The sequence below is a fragment of the Lepisosteus platostomus genome, chromosome 11 (genome assembly GCF_059453375.1).
Source record: "Lepisosteus platostomus isolate fLepPlt1 chromosome 11, fLepPlt1.hap1, whole genome shotgun sequence".
In the NCBI taxonomy this organism is placed as follows: domain Eukaryota; kingdom Metazoa; phylum Chordata; class Actinopteri; order Semionotiformes; family Lepisosteidae; genus Lepisosteus; species Lepisosteus platostomus.
Genome location: NC_142621.1, coordinates 21,782,348 through 21,806,164, shown reverse-complemented (window position 1 = coordinate 21,806,164; position 23,817 = coordinate 21,782,348). Strand labels below are relative to the sequence as shown.

Below are 23,817 nucleotides of genomic sequence, written 5' to 3'. Positions count from 1 at the left end.
AACCTAACCCACAGCGCCACCGGCAAGGTCACATGAGAAGTGTTGAAAAAGCCCTACAAAACATTATCAACAGACATCATACAGCATGTACTGTACAATTCTTGTGTTGCGGTACATGAATATAATTATATCGTTATTAATTTCTTTAGATACGTGATTCCATATTATATTCCCTTTTAATCAAATTCTAAAAGTATGCTTGTTGACTCCGGTATCACGTTAGTTAAAGACTTCGATGCTTAAAATGTTTAGGGAGAAATGGAATACTGGTGTGTATTTTTTATTTAATGTACCGAGACCAGCCATATACTGTATGTTTATGTTCCAAAATTAATATCGTTTATGGCCTTCACACGCGTTACAGTATGCTCCTATTCTTTTTATGCTCAGCTACTAAGATTTCTCTTCAGTGGTAAAATTCCATATACATATTCAATACTAAAACGGGCACAGTAAAGACATTTACTGTAAATCTTTCTACGACCGACCAACGGACCACGAGTTCCCCTGTCGGTCATTTTGCGTCAAGGCGCGTCACGATGCGTTAGGCCGTAGCCAATTACCTCCGGTACGTGTCTGTACCGCGCACTTTGAATGGCTGCATCTGTATGTGCTCCTTCTGACTATATTAAGTATAAAGATATAAAGACCTAAAGATCTATCATTTTTTCCACTTTTGCTTCTCACAGTCTGAACATGACCAATATATGAAAAAGAACAAACGTATGAGCTGTCTTATGAATTATAAGACAGAAATTTCAGGCAATTTTGAAAGTATTATTTAATAAATAAATATATGACAGTACAGTAAACTAACCTTATTCCTGTTTTAACCTTTTCTATGAATATTTGCGTTCTTTATCACAGTAAAAAATGCATACCTTTCAGAATTTGATTAATAGGGAATATAATATGGAATCGCATATCTAAACAGATTAATAACTATATAATTATATTCATATAGCTCAAATTATTAAAGTAGTACACTTTCTTTGTAAACAACTGCATCAATTTGACTCATTCACATACGAATACTTGGAAACTTTTTGCCTGCCCTTTCCAGCTATAGCTTAAGTTGTCAAGTTGTCAAAATATATTTTTAAAAACGAACGTCAAATGTTTCCAAAATTTTAGTTGCTTAGTGACATGACACCATATGAATATTACTATCAAGAGGTTTTAAATCAGTACAACTTTCATGAAATTTAAGTATTTTAAATGTAAAAATCTTATAGCGTACACAAAGATTTTAAGCTGATCACGAGGAAGAAAAATCACCTGTTTGTCGTGCATAAAAAGTGTTTTTTAACTAAACTCATTTTTTACAACTTTTAAAATCATGCGATGTTTGAGTTAGGCAAGAACACGTCATTGTATCTTATTTTTTATTTTGTTTTTTAAAAATAAAAAAAAATGTTTGTCCATCGTGTTGATAAGTTGTTCCCTGATTACTGGCAATTGTAAAAAATAATCCTTCCCCCCTCTCTAAAGATTCCTGTGAAGAAATCCTTAAACACAAAACTATCATGTATAATAATTCATCCACCTGGTTCCCTGTTGAATGACGCTGACAGACCAGGTTCATAGTACATTTAAACTTTTTTTTATTCCAAGTTAAATTTTTGGATGATTACTGGGTGCTGACATTTCGATTAAGACAAAATATAGACGTTCTTAATTCGGATGTAAACCTGAAAGAGACACATCATGTTCATAATAAGCTATAATAGTGGACTATTTTTATGCATTCGGCTATATGAGAAACAGACTGAAAGTAATGCTCCGATCATGCTTTGAACCACCTGGGTGCAGCTCTCTACATTACAGCGCTCATTACCACTGCAAGGACAATAGAAGTGTTTGTCAAATATCAATGTCAAAATGTTTCCAAAACGTCCACTTGTGATACTTTAGCTGCTTAGTTACATGATTCCATATTAATATAACTATCAAGTGATGTTAAATCACTACAACATTTATCTTTTTACATAACAGTAAGTGGTGTTCTTCCTATGTATTCTTAGAAAATAATAAAATGTAATAACTTTTTATGCAGTACAGAATATAAGCTTAATAATGTTAGAACAAGCATGTTAAAACCAGAACCCACTGTAAGTTACCAAGTTAAAGACTTTGATGCACAAAATATTTATGCATAATTAAATTATTTATGATGAAGGTGGAAGGTTGTGTACTTTTGTCCACCTGAGCAATCTTACTTTTATCAAATATACCGACTTTTTAATGTTTAATGCTTTACATGCTGTAATACACAGTTTAAAATTATTAAAACTATACAACTTAAATTCTTAATTGGAAAAAGATTGTCCCTCAGCAGTGACCGGGATTTGAAACTGGGCGTTTTCTGGCAACAGCTCAAATGCTGTACATGAGACGTTAAGCTTTATTAGCTCCACCTGGTGGTTTTACAAGGTGTTTCCGGATACAGTTATCCTATTAAAAAAACCATACGGTATAATGCGGTATATTGCGCCATGTCCTCCGTGTTCTAAAGCAGAGTACCTCGCTCATTTTGAATGGATCTGTATATACAGTATATCTTATGGTTTTAAAGCCACTACAGTACAGTATGTGTGAAATATTTTTCCTAATTAAAGATTAAAGTTAAAGTGCTGATTTCTCGTTGCTGAAATTTGCATTAAAACAAAATATAGATTTTCTTAATGCCGATGTAAACCTGAAAGAGACACATCACGTTCACAATAAGCAATGATAATAAACAATTTTTATACATCTGGCTATATACAAAATATAACCAAAAGGATCACTCTGACCATGATTTGAGCTGCATTCCTCAGAATAGGAACCACTTCTTACCTGTTGTGCTTAACTGGCACTTAGATGCAATGCTCTACATTACAATCTATGAGCATTTCAGTGTCTATTACCGTTGTAAGGACAATAAAAGTGTTTTTTTTAAAACAAAATGTCATCAGAATGTTTCCAAAGGAATCCACAAGTGATATTTTTAACTATTTTACCAAAAGTTCTTTAATTACATGATTCCATATCAATGTAACTGTAGGGTTCCTGCGATGCTGGTATTAAACTCTGCCAGTATGGATGGGACCTGGATGGAGATGGATATATACAATTGTAGCCATTCAAAATATGCGGTAAAACCCTATACCGTGGGAATTGATCACAATACGTGATTTGCTGGCCAAAATGATTGACAGGTGGCACTTGTGGTGCATTAGTTGTTAGTGAAACGATTGCTTCATTTAATCTCTCTACTGTGTATGTTTAAATCTGCTTTATATAGAATATTAATATGGAATTTTACCACTAAAGGGAAAGTTTGGTAGCTGAGCATAAAAATAAGAGGAGCATAACGTCTCTGAATATCATAAACGATATTAATTTAGGAATATAAATATATTATCAAACCATATGGCTGGTAGTGGTAGTTGAAATAAAAAATACACAACTTCAGGTTAGGATGCGGACAGGAATGGTGGTTTAATATGAATCTGCTCCCAACAATTTTGTAATAAAGCCCTGAAAAACGTTTGTTTTATACATTACGCTAGAAAAATAATAACTATGGCTTAAGGGATTGTCAGGACAAGCAGGAGAAAACAACCAACCACGGAAAATACCAAAACTGCAACTTCTGACCACAGTCAGAGCAGCGTAATGAGATGGTACGGACGCCAGTCTTCAGAAAATACTACAGGAACTTAGAGACCAGATGGGATAATAAACAGCAGCTTACAGATATTAAACAGGAGCTGAGCGAGGTTAATAAGAGACTGGATAAGGCAGAGGGACAGATCGAAGAAGTGGAAACAACAGAAACTGTGATAAATAAGCTTTTGCAATGACAACATACTTTGGAAACGAAACTAGCAGACCAGGAAGGAAGATCATGCAGAGATAACATTCGGATTTACAAAATCCCTGAAGAATCTGAGGGACGCTGCATGGTTCTGCTAAGGGGGAACATGATTTACCAAAGGATGTGGAACTGAGAATTGAAAGGGCGCATAGAGCGTTACCGCCAAAATCCGGAGGCCCTGATGCCAAACACGCTCCATTGTCTCCAGGTTTTTAAGCTACAAAATGAAAGAAGAATACGTAAAGCTTGGCAAAAGAAAAAAAATTCTAGAATAACAAATTATTTTACGTGGATCATGAGTACCCCGTGGCAGCATTCAAAAAACATATGGAATACTCTGAGTTAAAGAAGGTACTGAAGTCACAAAAAACAAAATTTCAGATTTCTAAATTTCCATTGATTGCTAAAATTCCATTTCCAGCAAGGCTACGAGTGTTTTATGAAAACCATTCATCAGCAGAAGCCACAAAGGACATGGCAGAGAGGGGACTTAAAGTTAAAGTTATACTGCCAGCGCCTGGAAGCGACTGGAGGGACTGTTTACTTGGCAGAAGGCTGGTAGACAGGGTGGCCCTGGGAAAGACCAGTCCTAGAAACAGCAATACAAAAATAAACTACAGAGTTTCAGGTGGAGATCGCACTTGCAAGATTGAAGAAAATGGACACAGTTGTTATAAAAGTCAGTCTGGACTTCATTGTTTATTTTTTTTCCATTTTTTGAAAAAGTTTCCTGTGATGTTTAAGAGAATTTATAAATGTTGGGATAGATATCTGGTGACTACGACTTATTTCTTTTTTATTTTCCTGGTTACCCTCTTTTTCTTTTTATAAAAAAAAAGGTTTGGATTTGCCATCGCCCCGCCTTCTCAAGGGCCCTCCTCTAGAGGAGAAGGAGAACTTCCCCAATTGACTTTTTTTTAAAAGAAGCCCATACAGGCTTCAGTTAATATTTTTGCTTATTGTGATTTTTGTTTGTGATGTATTGTTAGAGAAAATTGATGGATAGATGATGCTTAACAATATGAAACATATGTCTTATGGGAGATAGTTTGAAAGTTCTACTATTTACATAAAATATGTTCAAGCAAGACATTAAAATAATTACATTTAATGTTAATGGAATAATTAACCTTATTAAGAGATGTAAGATTTTGTCAAAAATGAAGAAAGAAGGGGCTTATTTTTTTTTACAAGAAACACATCTGAGTGTTTTGGAGCATGAAAGATTAAGGAGGATGGATTTCTCAAAAATCTATTTCTCCTCATATAAATCCGGCCATAGGAGAGTTGTGGCTATACTGATATCTCAAAAGGCTCAATTTGAGTTGCTTACAGAAGTTAAAGATAAGGATGGGAGATATGTACTAGTATTGTGGAAAATGGAAGTGAAATTACTAACATTGCTTAATGTATATGCCCCACCTAGTAGTGATTTAATTTGTTATTAAAAAATGTTTGACTTGATGGCTAATGCATAAGGCATACTGATTTGTGGAGGTGATTGGAATGTGCGTCTTAACCCTAGGCTTGATTCTACAAATATATCTTCTCAGAGGGCTAAGTCATTGCATAAAAAGATTAATTTACTGATGGGGGAAATGGGAATAATAGATCTTTGGAAGGCTTTCTATCCAAGTGGGTGTGATTACACTCACTATTCCTTCCCTCATTCTGTATATTCAAGGACTGATTATTTTTTTAAATACAAGACAGATAGACATAGGATTCAACATTGTGATATTGGTAGAATTGATTTTTCGGACTACGCTCCTATGTCATTGTCCATATGATTAAGTAATAATCGTGGAAATACAACATGTAGGATGAACTCCAGTCTTTTGACTGATCCACAATTTAAAGCACAGATGAGCAAGTTCACAATACGAGAATGCATTATGCTACATTTTTATGCATCAGTTGAAGCGTTACATAAAAAATGTAACATAATATTGTATGGCATGATGGGCAACTGATTCTTTTAATTGTTAAATAAGAAATAAGAACCAATAATGTCCCTGCCTAAAGTAGACATTGCATGACTTTAAAAGCCATAAAAAACAGGTTTGATAGCAAAAATACTTTTAATGCATGAAAATTGTTTTTTTTTCTTCCTCGTTATCACCTTAGAAACTTTGTGTAAGCTGTAAGTTTTTTGTTTACTTTTTAATTAAATGTTTAAAACACTTGAATTCTGTAAATACAACATGTGTTTCATACACAAAACATCACATTCTCCCCTCTACCTGTGGTGTGAACCAGGTCAGTAGGTCTTTTAGTAATAAGATGAATGAATGAACCTCCAGACCCTCTCCAGGATACTTGTAAAGAAGGGATTGTTTTGTGCCAGCCAGCTAGGCAATATCACCTCACAGAAGAGGGGAGGAAAGTGGGCTTTAATTTCACTCTCCATCAATACACATTCCTAATAGTCACTGTCACTATTAGTACTGCAGTTTGTATTACGGGTAATTGTGGTGTAAGTTTAGAGGATTTTACTCTGCACCTGACTTTGGGGCACTGAGAAATGTCGCAAGGCAGATTTTACTCATAGCGGGTTTTGGTCTCTCGGTTTACTGGGAACATAACAGATGTTAAACTGAGAAAGGGATACACCCCCACGCCCCAGACAGACAAAGGTGATAAAAATCCAAAAGGGTGCAGTGTGTTAACACAAACTCTAACAGTGCCGCTTATGAGAGCAAGGTAACTTTCTGCTCAATTACATGATAGCTACAGTACAGTCAGATAGATTTTAAATTCTTTGAGCAACATTAGCTGTTTGTCAAATTCACCTACTTTGCACATCTGGCTATGTAAAAAAATATAGCCAAAAGGATCGCTCTTAAGGTTAAATTCCAAGCTGAGAAGACAAGACTTGACGTGTAAGTAAAAAGAGGCAATACACAACGTGTCTCCTCTATAAATCTTCGCTTTGCAGAAAAAGTCCCCAGAGCCACACAACATTGTTCAACAATGTCCTTCTTGTGTCTAATTTCCAGGGAATAACCCTATTACAAAAGGGAACAGCACATCAGTCCATGGCTTACGGTTAAACAGTACATACGATGGCTAGTAGAGTTTCAGTGTTCCCTTTTCTGTACAGAACCATATCGTCCCATTAGTGTTTGGTACCAATAAACAGGGGGACTTCACTGACTTCCTTCTTTGAACTAACCCATGCTCCAGTAAATAATGTACAGTATATCACCTTCTGCAATGCTTCTAGTTTAACAGAATTAGTGCTATAAGCACATTGTTTAATGGGGATGACATTACCCATGTCTATATCACTGTACAACACAGGTTTGAGTTGGTGTGTCTGTTAATAAAACAGAGCACCCTCCGATAAATTTAACTACTGTATTATTTATTTTTCCATTTCCGGTAAATGAGGGGAATATAAAGTCAAATCAGTCAGGATCTCTGAGTTTAATAAGCGAGTGCTTATTCTTGTTCATATAACAAGAACATTGGCATCTAGACTGTAAATTGGTAAACAACAGAGTCACTGGCTCAAAGGTTTAACATGTCTGTCTTCACTATTATAGTATGGTTCCAACATATTGAAAAGCTGTTCTCTGGTTACTGGCAATTGTTAAAATAACTCTTCTTCCATCCTTTGTTTAACTTAAAGAATTCTGTTAAAAAATTCTAAAACACAAAACTATCACATATAATAATTCATCCAGATAAACACACTCATGCCTGAGCCAATTTTGCCAGAAACAACCTCCCAGAATAAGTCTTTGGACTGTGCAGTACTGTACAGTACAATAAACGGTTTAAAGTTAAATCATTGGCTGATTACTGGCTGCTAAAATTTAGATTAAGACAAAATATAGATTTTCTCAATTTGGATGTAGACATGAAAAAGACACATCGTGTTCACAACAAGCTATAACAGTGGACTATTTTTATGTTCGGCTATGTAAAAAACAATCCTAAAGTCATTCTCGGATCAGGTTTTGAACAGCGTGCTTCATTACAGTCCATTGCCCATTACTACTATAAGGACAATAAAAGTTAAAAATGTCAAAATGTTTCCAAAATGTCCACTTGTGATATTTTAGCTGCTTAGTTACACGATTTCATATAAATATAACTATCAAGTGGTATATCAAGTGGTATTAAATCAGCAAAACTTTTTTTTACAATAAAAGTGGTGTTCTTAGTACGTATTCTTAGAAAAAAGATAAAACGTTATAACTTTATAACATTTTAATTTTTAAATACAGTAAATAAACTTCATAATGTTAGAACAGGTACGTTAAAACCCTAACCCACTGTAAGTCACCACTTTAAAAACTATGACGCATAAAATATTTATGAAGAAGGTGGAATACAGTTGTGTACTTTTGTCCAACTGAGCAATCTTGCTTTTATAAAATATACCTACTTTTTAATCAGTTTAATGTGTAACATGCTGTAATACACGGTTTAAAATTATTAAAATTCTAATCAGTATACAACTTAATTCTATCATTGGAAAAAAGATTGTCCCTCAGCATTAACCAGGATTTGAAACCAGGCGTTTTCTGGCTACAGCCCATATGCTTTCACATGGTACATTAAGCTTATTTACAAAGTAGTGTAGTCCGACAACGAAATATTTTTTTAAAGTGCAGTAGCCTGCAGTGCATGTACCGCAATGTATTGCATTATCCACCGTGCATTCTGAATGGCTGGATCTGTATGTGTTAGATGTCTTTCTGGGGCTCTGTTGATTCTGATTTTCTTGTTTCTCCTGTGCCCACAGCTAATCCAAAAAAAGGAGCTCAAAGTCCATTTTATTTGCTTGTTTATAAATGCTGTTAAACATTTTCAATAAATACTGATAATAAATAAAAAATAAAAAACTCATGTGTTAATGAGTCATACAATATTTTATCAGGCACTTTTCCTTTGTGTTAATGGTTAACATCTTGCAGTGTTCCTGATGGAAATAGCTGGCAGCATTTTGTTTATTTCTTTTCTTTGTGGATTAAAAGGAGATAAAGTCAATTGTGTAGGCTTTTGGTTTGATATTGTAAATATATAGTTCTGCCAACAATATCAATCCACTTAATAGTGGTAAGTATGTACTTGGCATTTCTGTACACTTACAGTATCACTTCAGTTCTTCAATTGTATTTCCTATGTGACAAAAATACAGCATACAGATTTTAAACACATTCTTATCCATTAAACATTTCTTGTCACAATTTTGCTTGCAGAAGAGCCAGACAAAATCTTACAAGTTTTATCTATCAGACTAAAAAATACATATATAGGCAATATAGCCAGCTATATTATAAGAAGTTATCAAATTGATACCATTGGTACTGGCAGGATGAAATTATCAGCCCTATTACTTATTAAAATCCAAATGAACTAGATGGTTCTAATCATGTCCCTGATTTTACAAATGATTTTTTTTATTCATTGTTTAGATTTAGAAAGTCAATAATAAGTGTTTCATTGCATTAACACCTTCAGTAAAGCATTAAACATTAGTCAATTATGAAGAAAAACTGTTCTAGCTTTGACCTATGCAAGTTCTCAAAAGAGAGAAATAAAACCAATTCTCTAAGTAATTTCTTGTTCTTTTCAGGTGCTACCTTTCAGATGGCCAGTCAAAAGGAGCCTGGCTGAACCGTTCCAGTATCATTTTTGCAGGGGATGATAAGTGGTCAGTAGATCCTCGTGTATCAATTGTGTCAGGCTCTGGAAGTAAACGGGAATACAGCCTTCAGATAAAGAAAGTGGATGTTACCGACGATGGACAATACACTTGTTCTGTCCAAAGTCAGCATACCCCACGGACAATACAGATTCATTTAACTGTAAAAGGTATGTGCTTGTTCCATTTAAAACACCTGATAGTTCTGTTTTTTTTCTATAACGTTCTCTATAGGTACTCAACTGTACATCTGTATGTTGTATGATGAAATTATAAATAGTAGCTCATTAGTTCGTAAATAATTAAATTAAGTACCTTCTTCCCTACCCTTTCCTACTGATTTCAGTTGTCCCTTTCTTAAGGATAAATTTAAGGATTGCATCTATGCAGAAGTTTTTGTAGCAGTTGTTCTCTAATGGAGCCTTGTTAGAAGGCGGAAGGCTGTCTTTGAAAGTATATAACACTCTTGATAAAGGTGCTATATACCATTGACGACCAGTCAAGATGTGCATTTCACTGATGCTCAAAGTATGAATGAATGAAACGATAATTTGACTTGCAGGGTCAATTAGGTCAACAAGCTACAATGACATAATGAGAGTATGAAAAATAAGCACTGTCTTTCCAGAAGAGTCTCGTGCAGCAAATCCGTTATTGGCATGTGCACTGTGAAGCTTTTTTAAATATTACATTTTAAAATGTACTACCATCATTTTTAATATTATCTTGATACATTCATGACTTTTTCCTCATAAAAAGATCACTTGATGGCACAGACATTGCGTTTGCCATGATGTTTTAACTTGCTTCATAATGAAGTCACAACTCCTGCATGAAATGTCAGTTCTGATGTTTTCTGAAATATTTGCAATTAATTGAGATGTTTCTGCTCCACACTCAGTTTTGGGGAAAAATTTAAGTAATTATTAACTATATCTTTACAAAGATTCAGACATGCAGCTTTATGTGGAAATTTTGTTCTGATATAGGAAAGTTTTCTATAAAAATTGCATATTTATTTCATTTTGATACATTTACAGTATAATCGTTTTGTAACATGTTTTCAAACCATCATGACAACAACTGGAAAACAAAAGCTTTAAAAACATGTATATTAATATTAAATGTTATATAAAGAGGAGATTAATCAGTCTGTCTGCATTAGAAATACAATGTCATGTAGTTGACGGTACATTAACCTTGTGCTTTAATCTTTATAACAGATTTTCATTTACTGTCATTACATAACATAAGGGTTATTCTAAGTTGAAAATTAATATTACCCAAAGAAAATGTTTTCTTTAAAAAGATAAGCCAGAGAAAACGTGCGTGTGTGTCCTGTAATATCACATGGGAGTAACTGTCTGTCACTGCCTCATCTGTACCGTCAGTAAGGGTATTTTGAACAGCTGGTCTTTGTCCAAAACTAGAGCTTACTTTCTAGATGAATCACTCTGTTTTCATCATTTTATAAAAATTAGAAATTAAGGTATTCTTTTGGAACAGGAACATGGCACAAAGCAGTATTTTGCTTTGCTCTAACAACAATCATAATCAAGGAGGACCTTGTTGTCTACAGAAAAAGAGATCGGTTGATGGAAATCTACAACTTTTTTTGTTATTTTTTCCATTGACCTTGTTATCTCACCATTGCAATACAGACCTCATCTGCTACAATACTCTACTAGATGGTTCAGGTCTAAAATTATTCAGAAGTGTTAGTCTTAAAGACTTAAAGACAAAACTAAATATAAGTATTTAAAAATCATAAGGCAGGTTCATATTTTGAGTCCATTAGTTTACAGTTTTAGAAAGGTATGATTTGCAAGCCTGTCCAACGGTTATCATTCAAACTTAATATTAGGTTACTCTTAGGTAATCCTAGTTCCACCAACCAATGAAAAATGCTGCCACCATGACACCGGACTTTAACACAAACAGTCCAGTCAAGAGAGTGATGTCACACCCCCTTCCCTGCAATATAGGTCTATCGAGTTTCCTGTTCTTCTTTTAATGACAAACCTTGTGCATAAAATGCAATTCAATCCAATCCATTTTTGTCTCTCTTCTCTTTCACTGGACCATAGTTATAGGAGTAGACAGAGAAGCACCTTGACACAGTGCCTATGACCTGGCTGTGCCTCTAGCATCACCTCCTCTTCTATAGGGGTGATGACTCCAATACTCATAAGCTGTAGAAATCAAATGCAAAAACCAGTAGAAAAGATGCTTCTGAAACAGGACCAAACCCAATACTGTAACAGAAAAGTATTTGGTCAGTACTGCATGTCTCCTGAGTCTAGCTTATGTAAATGTAATAATAATAGCTTACACTTATATAGCGCTTTTCTGGACACTCCACTCAAAGCGCTTTACAGGTAATGGGGACTCCCCTCCACCACCACTAATGTGCAGCATCCACCTGGATGATGCGACAGCAGCCATAGTGCGCCAGAACGCTCACCACACATCAGCTAACAGTTGGGAGGAGAGCAGAGTAATGAAGCCAATTCATAGATGGGGATTATTAGGAGGCCATGATTGGTAAGGGCCAATGGGAAATTTGGCCAGGACGCCGGGGTTACACCCCCTACTCTTTTCGAGAAACACCCTGGGATTTTTAATGACCACAGAGAGTCCTGACCTCGGTTTTACATCTCATCCGAAGGACGGCGCCTATTTACAGTATAGTGTCCCCGTCACTATACTGGGGCATTAGGACCCACATGGACCACAGGGTGAGCGCCCCCTGCTGGCCCCACTAACACCTCTTCCAGCAGCAACCTTAGTTTTTCCCAGGAGGTCTCCCATCCAGGTACTGACCAGGCTCACACCTGCTTAGCTTCAGTGGGTTGCCACTTGTGAGTTGCAGAGTGATGTGGCTGCTGGCTCGTACATAACCCATTAAAAATATAGCTGGTCAACCTTTTGTAACATAACAAACAATAGTTCTAATATGCTCTACATAACAACACAGTTATGCATAATATTTATAAATGTAAGATGAGCTTGCTTGCAAATTATTGCATTTATTGAATTGAAGCTCTAGACCAACACAATGAATACACTTTCCAAGTAAATTCTGTGTACCAAGTGCACAAAAAGTATTATTTACAAACATTAATTTTAATCTCCATTTCTTAAGCATTTACGCTATCAAAATTTGTAAACCTCACATAATGGATCCATTAGTTCTGTTAATTGTTTAGTTTTTTTTCTGAATTTTTTGCACATTCAAAATGTATAAAGTAGTCAAATCAGAGATGAAGCATTTACCAAAACCATTTTTCATCTCTCAGTGAGAAGTTTTATAGTCACAAAAGACATTTAGTGACGCATTTCTCTGGGTTTTCTAAAAAAACATTTAGAAACCTGCTTGGTTAGTAATAAGTACCATGAAGTTTAACATAAAAGCTGATGAACATAATGTTTAGTTTCAATACAAATGCTGCCATCTAGAATGTCTGTATCATTGGATATCACAATGCAGTATTCTACAGTTCTGTACAGCATGTTGAATTCAACTCTTCATATCTAAATGGAAAATTGATGGGTGGCACTTGATGCATTGGATGTTACTGAAATGATGGCTTTAATTCATGTTTTTTTCTTAGTCTAACAATCATATAACTTGAAAATATAACATTTTATATGTTTTAGAAATAGATAAAATGTATATCCTAGCTTCTGTTTTAAATATAACGTGGCTATACAGCCTTTTTTCTTAAATGAAGATTACAGTACATAACACAAATGTGGTATGAATTGAACCTGGTTTCACAGAAATTCTCTGAAATCAATAATTTAATGGAATGACTATAAACAAATCAAAACAACAGACATTTTTAATATTGTGATTTGTCGTGCAGTGAATCATGTGGTTGTCAGACAAATTGGTACAGTTTTAATGTTTATTAAACCATAGTGCTTTCCTGCACTAATCATGTTGTACAGTATGCATACTAGTGACAAGCAATTTCATTAAATACAATGATTACATTATTGAAATAGGATGTTGTTAAAACTTTGCTATGTCACAATACTGTTTAACATGAATAACATGTTTTTTAATTGCATACTGTATACAGAATTATTAGTAATTGTGTAAAAATAGTAATTAGAAACATAAAATGTTATTTAAGATTTCGATTATAAAAAGTGTATAGTGGTTTTAATATTTTTATTTAAAAGCAAATTAAATCCAGATTTAAAGTTATGAGTAGTATTTGACTTTGTTGCATGCTGTAAATTGCATTGTAGCTGATACAAGTCAGCACTATATTTAGATCGGTATATTAAAATTGTTAATATTGCAATTTGCCCTTCACATACATTATGCACAATGCCAAACATTTTAATATCAATGATCATTTGCAAACGTGTGATGTAAATAATGGCATCTAGATGATTGCGGTGTGCAAGTCTTATCACAGATAAGTCTGCAAGGCAAGGTTCATAAGAGATTAGGCCAACAATAATAGTATCAACTGCATATTTAAAAATATTTACTGAGATGTGAAGTTGTTTGTAAAAAGGTAAAACAAACTATAGAGATATGACACAGCCTTGAGAAGTAACTGTACTAAGAGTCAGAGGGCTAGATGTCCTATTATTAATCTTGACAGTTTGTTGGCGACATGTCAAAAGTACAGAATTTAACAACACATACTGTAGCAGGGTTGATGTTCAAATCCAGCAGTGTATTAAATAATTTATATGGATTAATGCTGTTGAAGGCTGAAATGAAATCTAAAAAAAAATATTTGACAAAAGGAATTTGACTTCAAATTCTGGAGTGTACAATGGAGAGCCAGGTGTCCTCAACAAACCTGTTAGCCCAGTAGGCAAACTTGTGAAGATCCAACAGGGGATATGTGCACAGTTTGATGAACTTCAAGGTTAGACCAATTGGTCTGTAGTCATTAAAGCAAGATATGTTTGAAGATTTAGGAATAGGAATTATGGTGGATACTCTGAAACTGTGAGGGACTTTCTACATAAGAAGCTAAGTATTATAAAAATTGGTGAACACAGGAGCTGACAGATTGTCTGGAGCTTGGCTTTTCTTTTATTTTTGTTGTCTCCCTTATTTATTGTAGATGGAAAATGGAGTAGAGAGAGGAGTAGATGGAATTGAGGTTAAAGAAAGAGCCCTCAAATCAATTTTTTTTAAAAGGTAGTGTAGCGGCGAGGCTTATTAATAAGAAAGAATTAAGTGTTCTGAGCCTTCCCAAATGAGGCCCCATTTCTCTGTTCATCTCTGTGTTGCAGCCACAGAGAAACTATTCATGCAGGCTGATTTAAGGTTTCCTAGGACAGCTCCCAAAGGGGGATGCACTTAACTAAGCCTGGCTATCATGAACAATGGTCATCCATTGGTGCCTATCTGTCTAGGGAGTGCCAGTTGGACATCTGGACTGCATTCCTAAGTGTCAGGAGTAAGTGACTCATATCTCACCTTGATCAACCAATCAGGGACTGGTAGGGCCGAGTAACCCACGTGGGACTCTGATGCCCATGGAACTTTCAGCCAGCTTGCTCAACGAGCTGAAGTTCCTCCAGGTAAAAACAGGCAACACAGAGAGCCTGAGGGATTCAGAAGAGATTCAGTAAGATTCAGGAGAATTCTGTGGACTTTTCTAAAGGGAATTCAAAGGAGAATTCCAGGGCAGGACGGCCCAGGAGCAGAAGGCTCCCAAGGGCAGGACATTCTCGCAGCGCGCCTCCTGACCATCCTGACACTCAGCCCGGACAACCACGGAACGGCCAGTGTGTCCGAGTGCCAGAACTTTCCTTTGTTCTAAGAGTCTAGAGCGGAGGTTGCCAGAGAGTAACCAGAGGATCCACCCGAGGTTAGCACCAGCAGCAAGCCTCGTGAACAGGTCGGGACTGTGGACAGCTGAATCACTATTCAGAACTAGTTCTTCATCAGGAACGAACCGGTCCTCTTCCTGACTTGCTGGGACCCACAGTCATCTTTTCTCCTGTGCACAAACTTTGCTAGTTAAAGCCAACACTAACTAGCCGGCCAGTGAGCATCAGCAGCGCACCGTCGCAAGCCGCATAGCACAGCCTGGCACCGAGCCAGACAGCGCTGATTGGACAGCAACAGCCTGCAACTGTTTCTTTGTGCCCGCAGGAGATCTGAATCCCCAGAGATTGGATGAGTATTCAACTTCACTGCATTACTGCTCGAGAATTCAATTGTTATCCCAACCAGTTGATATCAATTTAATTCCTAAGAGTTATGTACTTGTTTTGAGTATCTAATGTAGAAGTTATAACCAAGTTCATTTACAAAACGTTCTTAATGAATGATATACTGAACGTATGTCCTCTTGATTTATGTAACACTTCGTAACTGACTGAATATATACCGTTTATATTCTGATAACCCTCTCGATAAGATCTGTTAGGTTTATATGCATATTCTATGTATTTATAAATGTATCCTCGTGTATTAGTACCTGTGTGTGTGCGTTGTTTGAGTTATGTCGCATGGTTGGATTCTAAAGCCATCCAAAGAATCAACTTTGTGATTTACTGCTACAATTAATAATTGTCTCAGTAAATGCCCAAACCCTACAGAACTGGTGCCTTCAGAGAGCACATTTTGGCTATGGCAACGTTGCAGTAGCATAACACTGATTGTGAGACTAGAGTCATCCAGGTGACAAGGTTTATACAGTAGATGATCATTTCTTGAATTTTTTTAGTTGTTATCAGCAAATTGCTCTTTAGTGTAGTTGCTTTTTGCTTTCCTCACTGTGGAGCACAGTTCATACTTGTCAGAGATATATTCAGGTGGGTAACTGCGTCAGCATGCGTAGTCTAAAAAGGAACAAGTACAGTAATAGGTTTATTCCATGCTGAAAAGAGAAGAGAGAAAACAAAACGTTTTGGCTGTGAAGCATTCTTCAGGTGCTGACAGCTTAAGTAAGACATAACAGCATTGGTATATTCATCCAAGGAGCTACAAACAAAGTTATATTACTTACTTACTTCTTGAGGAGGCTCAGGTCCTTCAATGTATGTAGTAAGATGCTACATATGTTCTATCAGTCGGTGGTAGTGAGTGCCATTTTCTACGCAGTGGTATGCTGGGGCCCTGGGATTAGAGCAGTGGATTCAAAAAGGCTGAACAAGCTCATCAGGAGAGCAAGCTCTGTCATTGGGTCTGACCTGGACCACTTGGAGGTAGTGGCTGAGAGGAGAATGGTGTCCAAACTAGAGGCCATCATGGACAACGTCTCCCATCCCCTCTATGACAGGCTTGTAGAAATGAAGATCACGTTCAGCAAAAGAATGATTTATCCACGGTGCGAGCACTACAGGAGGTCATTCTTGCCTTCTGCCATAAGACTGTACAACGCATCCACCTTGCGTCTTGGCAGAGGCAACATTGACAGTGACCTGTTTCTGGACTGAACAGTAAACTACTACATCTGTTCTTTTTCTTTTCCCGTTTACAACCATTTTTTGTCCAATATATGCCAGGGACCCGTGCAATACATTTATATTTATATTTATATCTATATTTACATCTATATTTATATTCGTATGTGCAATACGATTTTTCTGCATACTGTTCTGTTCTAGTTTGTTCTTTGTGTGTCCTGGGCTGTGAGTAACTCTTTTAGTGCACCCCTCACTGTACTGATTGTATTGTATGTATTGTATATTATTATTATTGTATCATTCGTTACACTGTGGCTGTGTTAAGCTGCTGTTGCACTGCAATTTCCCTCATGGGATCAATAAAGTATCTATCATATATGTACCAATTTGCAAATGATTAGCTAATATTTTGATGGAGTTATTTCTCTCATATACAATCCAACAATATTCATATGTACTAAATTATGTTGGTTTTATTTGTTTTTCAGAACATATTAGTATAAAGGAAAACCTACTGAATGCCAGTTAAATTAGTAAATTTGTACACATACCTCTTATTGTACTCTCTCTAAGGTTACCACCCAAGATGGGTATTCTTGTATATGTTTGGGGCTTTAAAATCTAATAATTTATGATTATAATAATGTAGTTCTCCTCTTTCCAAGGTGACATGAATGCCATCCACATTTTAGCTCCTCTGATGTTACAATCGATGTTCCAACAAATTGATTATATAAGTCACGAGACTTTTTGCTTTTCAAAGATTCAAATATCTTTTATTTTTTAAATGGGAATATATTTTGAAATTGTGCTTTCTTAAAAAGCATTTTCCCTCTGGTCACTGTACTACTAAGATCATAGATAGGTCAATTAGTACTACATATAGTTTGTTTAAGTGTTATGTTATTAAAATGTATTTCAAATTAAGGAAGTCCTTTTCTAATTTCTAATTTCTAAATCCTTTCAAAAACCTTTCTAATCAATTTGAGCTCCATTAATTTGTGGAAGAACACAGATCAAATCAAGAATTTTCAAAAGAACTAGAGTAGATTCTCAATTGATATGAGATATATGACCAGTTATACAAAATAAATCATTTTTACATTTTGTACTTCAGGTTTTAATTGCTTCAAACTGAAATGTATATATTCATTTTAGGGATACAGAGACAATGTAAGACTTAACATGTTTGCTCTAACTTATCATAGTTCCTTTCCAGCTATTTATATTAACAAGGTACTCCACGTTGGCTATGGGTATCTTTGAAAACCCTACAAATCAGCTTGAATCTTATCCCATACAATCTTATGCCCAGTACAAAATCAAGTACCACAAATATATTTGTTTCCACACTGTTGCCTCAATTAAAACAGTGAATGTTGTTTCTGACAAGCTTTCCAAGGACTAATTGACAATATAGAATTCATTATTATTGTCTGTAGTGAGGGTAATTGGCCGGTTGCAGAGTTAGTATGTAAATGCTTGAATGCTTCTTCATTTTGTGAAATAGTACTGGGTAGTGACCTTATAGCAAATCTGTCTTCAAAATGCCATGTTTTATCTTTTCATGGAATGTCAAGTATTAAAGCATGCAGATCTGACCAGACTCCATATTTTTTTGTTATAAATGGAATGAGACCCAGCTAGCACTGGAATATTAAGGGTAAAAAACATTTTTGAAATGATATTAATAGCACATTGTCCGCTTTATAAAAAATTGTGGATCTCCTTTTAACAGCTTTAGGATTTAGGAAGACTGAACCATTTCTAGCAAAAAAAAAATGCATTTGCTACACTGCTACGCAGCAATGGTTATCTTATGAACTTTTGCAAAATGTGTTCAGTTTCTGTCCACTTGGCTACAATAGGCATATATTTAGATCACTGCTAAGAGATTTAGATGATATTGTATAATTAATCCAGTTTTACTGTTTTCATTTTGCATCTTTTTTTATCAAATGTAAACCTTAATGTTGCTGTGAACTTCATTAGAGCAGCAATAAAAGGAATGAAGACAACAGTTGCTCTCTTTCTTAAACTGCTTCAATTTAGCATAAATGCTTGATGCAAATTAGAAAAAAAAACATGTTCTTCATTACTTATTATATGTTATGTTTTATGAAACAGTTATGAAAGTCTTTTAGGTTTGTACTAAAACTCAATATGGTGTGTATAGAGAAGGGTGATGTCCTGTGACTCATTTTTCAATATTAATTATTGTTATTGTTATTTGGTTAACAGAATGCCTAGTTTCAAACCAAATACATAGAACCAAATGCACAAGAAGATAAATAGAATCATCTTAAAAATGTGCTGGAAAGACCTGTTATAAACAGGATGAGTAAAATATGAAAGCCTGGAAGAGATGAGAAAAGAGCTTCCACTCTAATGAGGCCAGGTTTAGGCTGGTGATAGAAGGCCCCATAAACATCATAGGATGACTTATGATATTGAGTGTGAGAATTGCTTCAGCTGATAAATGGCTGTGTTCATAACAGGGAGAAGCTGATTTTATAGGTTAAGAAAATTGTTCATTAAGTTGGTAATCACTCTTTCAAGCCTCTATCTAAGTGGGTCCACTGTGCATAACTAGTTTGTTACCTGGCACAAAGCGTCCCACCATTTTGGCAACTTTATGCCAGAAATTGTTAGCTTCCACACAGAACGCTATGTCAAACAATTTAATTATGAATCATTGTTGACCACAAACTATTTTTCTGTGCACATTTTTTACATAGATATTTTATTTTTCTTTTAATACAGAAAAGGATACAGTGTTGTTCTACTTTGTTTACCATATTTATTCTTATAATTACCAAAAGTGAAGATCTTGGATATATACCCCTTTTTGAATTTACTTTCTCAGGAATCCCAGGACAGAAGTCTGTTTGAAAGTCTACAAATATGTTTTGGCTGTTTTTATGACTCTGTTTTTGACAAGAAAAAAATCTCTTAGTAGATCTGAATAATACACATGTAACTGGTTACCTTAGCTCTCACTCCATAATCTGGGTTTAAATGAGGGCTTAAGATCCAACAAATTAAATGTGAAAAATTGGTTCAATTAATTTCTTATTGCAAATGATAATAACATATGTTTTAATATTTATTTACTATTTCCATATGTATTAGAGGTCCTGACTCTCTGTGGTCATTAAAAATCCCAGGGCGTTTCTCGAAAAGAGTAGGGATATACCCCGGCGTCCTGGCCAAATTTCCCATCGGCTCCTAACAATCCCCCTCTATGAATTGGCTTCATTACTCTACTCTCCTCCCCACTGATAGCTGATGTGTGGTGAACGTTCTGGCGCACTATGGCTGCCGTCGCATCATCCAGGTGGATGCTGCACATTGGTGGTGGTGGAGGGGAGTCCCCATTACCTGTAAAGCGCTTTGAGTGGAGTATCCAGAAAAGCGCTATATAAGTGTAAGCAATTATTAGTATTATTATTTGTAACAGGAAATTTTAAATGACAAACTGTATCTAGATACAAACACTGTATCTATATACAGTGATAAAGTGAAAACATTCTTTCAAAATTTCCATCACCATCTAAAAAGATAAGTTATTTATTAAGGATTTATTAGGATTAATGATTTATTATATTTGCTTATGGTGCCCTGAGAATAAATTAAGACAGATGCGTTTTAATATTATTTTGTTCATCTTTTAGATATTACAACATAGTCTACATTTGAATTTGGTGTATCACGTAGTTTCCTTTTCTGTTTTTAGTCCAAATTCAATATCCTTTCAGCAGATATTCATCCAACAAAGTAACTGCAGTATGGTAAACCAGAAACTCTAATGTGCAGTTCACATACATTTTCCTTAAAATATATAAAATAAAAAATAGCCGAATTTTCAGTCTACATCTTCCATTAACTCCATAATGATATCCACTATACTCCGTTTCTTAGATCTATTCTACCTTTCAGGCACAGAAATGGGACTTTAGTGACATAATTTTCACAAGAGTAACTTTGCCTGTATTCTGAAGTATTCTGTTTTATATTACAAATTTTAATGATAGTGTGAATAACATTTTGCAGCCAGTTAAAATATTGATTTTGGCTTTATAATATACACTTTATACCTTTCATTTTGATATTCCTAACATTACTTTTGCCTTTTCTGTCATTATTGCCACAAAACATGTGATTTGGCATTATTTTGTCAAGTTCTAATATCAATTATACAATAAATTAGAGGTGCTCCAAGGGCAGTTACATCTCAATAATCTAAATCTGGATATTCTCTTCAATACTGGAAAATAGTAAGACACCATTATCCAACCCTTCAGCACTGAATGTTAAACTTTGAATCTTATCTCCACAATATCAGTGGTTGTAATCAGTTGTTGTCACTTTTTAGCTCAGGATTAGATTTATCCTAATTTTAATATTCATTTTATGTGGAAAGGAACAAATTTGACAAATACAGCATGTGAAAAACTACCATGTTGGCAATAACAACAAATGTAAGGCTTTTGAAATTATATGTATACCTGTATCAATAAAAGTGTTTCAGCAGCTTTCTGGTGTAGACAGACAAAAAGAAAAGGGGAATTCTTAGGTTTTTAAGCTTTTGGTTCCAAATCTGAATGTGCTCTTAATTTTGCTGAAACACAAAAGTATGAACATGGCAATCTACTGTAACATTTTAGGGAACAGACAATAGATTTGGAACAAACATAAAACTAATACGTTTACCTAAATTGTTTCCAACTTTAATGGGGATCAAAGTCTGTTTTTTAATTAAAATCGATACTTGCCAGGTGTAGTACAGTTCTGGTGCAGCTGGGTTTACAAACATTAACTGGATGCATGAACCCTCCTTGGCATTTTCTTGCTTAATTTGATAGATTAAAAAAGTATGTAAGACTAAGTATTTCATATTAAGATTACCACATTTACAATTTCAGAATCTGAATGGTATTCATTGTATTTATCTGAACATTCTGCAGTAAACGATTCAAAAAATGCTTTTTTCTCTCCTGCAGTTAAACGCTTTAATCTTGACATGTATCTTCCTTGGGCACTTGTATTGTCACTTCACCATATTATAGTTTTGCATCTGCATTATTCTAGTTTAGTTTTATTACTGTATAATAGGACCCATGAGACACAGAAGCTGTAAGTAGAAACAAATTTAATTTAAAAGCTTTATTGCTTATGCTTCATGAGAATGAAGGAAAGTTGTCTTAGCAAGCAAAATGGGCCATAATCTTGTTTTCTTTGCTGTAGTTTTTGTCACAGAAAATTTTATCCTAGTAGTTCACTACACAATGTATGTGCTACAAAGCAACGTTCCTGGTTTCATAAGAATTTTTACATGGTTCCCATTTTGGGCTGTTTATAGTTACTGCTTTCTTCTCTCAAGCTGTCTGCCTTATTTTTTGGATCCCTTGCTACCCAACCCTATGGACATAGAAAATTATCATAAATTGAATTATTGATCTAACCTAATTTAAGACTTACTTTTAAATGCGTAGCACAGGTTCTAAAATATGAAGGACATATGCTGTAACTCTTGCTATTCTGTTAAAAGCGTTCACAATAGTGACAATCAATAAGCATGTACACTTTTTAGTTAGTTTTGTCCCCATGTATGATTGGCTTGCACTTGTCCTGCGATGGATTGGCGCCTCGTCCAGGGTGTACCCTGTCTTGCGCTTATTGCTTGCCGGGTAGGCTCCGGCTTCCTGCCGGTTTGGTAAATGACATGACTTTTTAGTTTTCACATGAAATCAAGAAATCTATGAGTTGTTACGTAGAATGTAATTTTGGCACAATAAACACTGTTTAACTACTTAACAGCTCTATTTGCAGTTCCCCCATGCTCTCTTGCTCAGATCAAATTTCAACATGTAATGTTATCAGAACACTTTGGGAATATAAGTTATGTGTGATTTGTCCCATTAAAAGCCTTTCAGAAGTTTCAGATTTGAATTACATACACTGATGTTCAGTAAAAGAGTTTACCATGTATTGTATGTCTTGACATTTTTCAGGGAGTTTGAAGATTTCTTCAGAGCTGACTTATGTAAACTGCTCATATATTTTATGAATATTAGAATGTATTTCTGCTTGTAGTAAATTAATATGCCATGCTTTCTATCTTTCATTTCTAAGAACGGTGTGCTTACTAACTAGAACAGGAACAACAATCTTTATTTTCTTTATGAATACTAACAGTAGGTCACAAGCTTTCCACAAAATTCAGAATTCATGACATAATAAATGTGACTAAGTAACTGTGCCTTACATCTGCTGCAACCAAATTCCAAAACCTATTTAACTAGTTAAGTGAGAAGAAACTAAAAGATGAGCCAAATAAAAACATCTCCATTCTAATATATGAAAGTTCCATCTCCTGTAGCATTCTGACTGAATGAAGGGATAATACAAATGCATATATTCATATTAAACTATAATCACAGATGCTTTAAACGTCTATAGTATGTCATTCTGAAGGATATTAATTCTATATATGGTGCTATGAAAAGGTATTTTCCCTCTTCCTGATTTCCTCTATTATTGTATATTTGTCACACTGGATGTTTTCAGAACTTTAGACAAAACCTAGTATTAGATAAAAAGGGATCCTGAGTGAACAAATAACACTATTATTATTATTATTTCATTTATTTAATAAACAAAGTTATCCAACACCCATATCTCCTGTGTAAAAAAGTAATTGCCCCCTTACATTTAAGAACTGGTTGCGCCACCTTTAGCTGCAATGACTACAACCAAATGCTTCTCATTATTCTTTCACATTGCTGTGGAGGAATTTTAGCCCACTCTTCCTCGCCGAACTGCTTTAATTCAGAAACATTGGTAGGTTTTTGAGCATTAACTGCTTGTTTCAGGTCCTGCCACAGCATCTCTATTG

At 35.1% G+C, this 23,817-nt stretch overlaps 1 protein-coding gene across 4 annotated transcripts in view; it reads left to right on the top strand.

Moving 5' to 3' along the window:
• negr1 (neuronal growth regulator 1) overlaps positions 1–23,817 on the top strand; it is a 533,948-nt gene that overhangs the window by 171,422 nt on the left and 338,709 nt on the right. For all 4 annotated transcript variants that reach the window (XM_088598882.1, XM_088598880.1, XM_088598879.1 and 1 more), the window contains exon 2: positions 9,453–9,691. In XM_088598882.1, the coding sequence (XP_088455008.1) occupies positions 9,453–9,691 (239 nt within the window). The remainder of the gene's footprint in view (positions 1–9,452; positions 9,692–23,817) is intronic.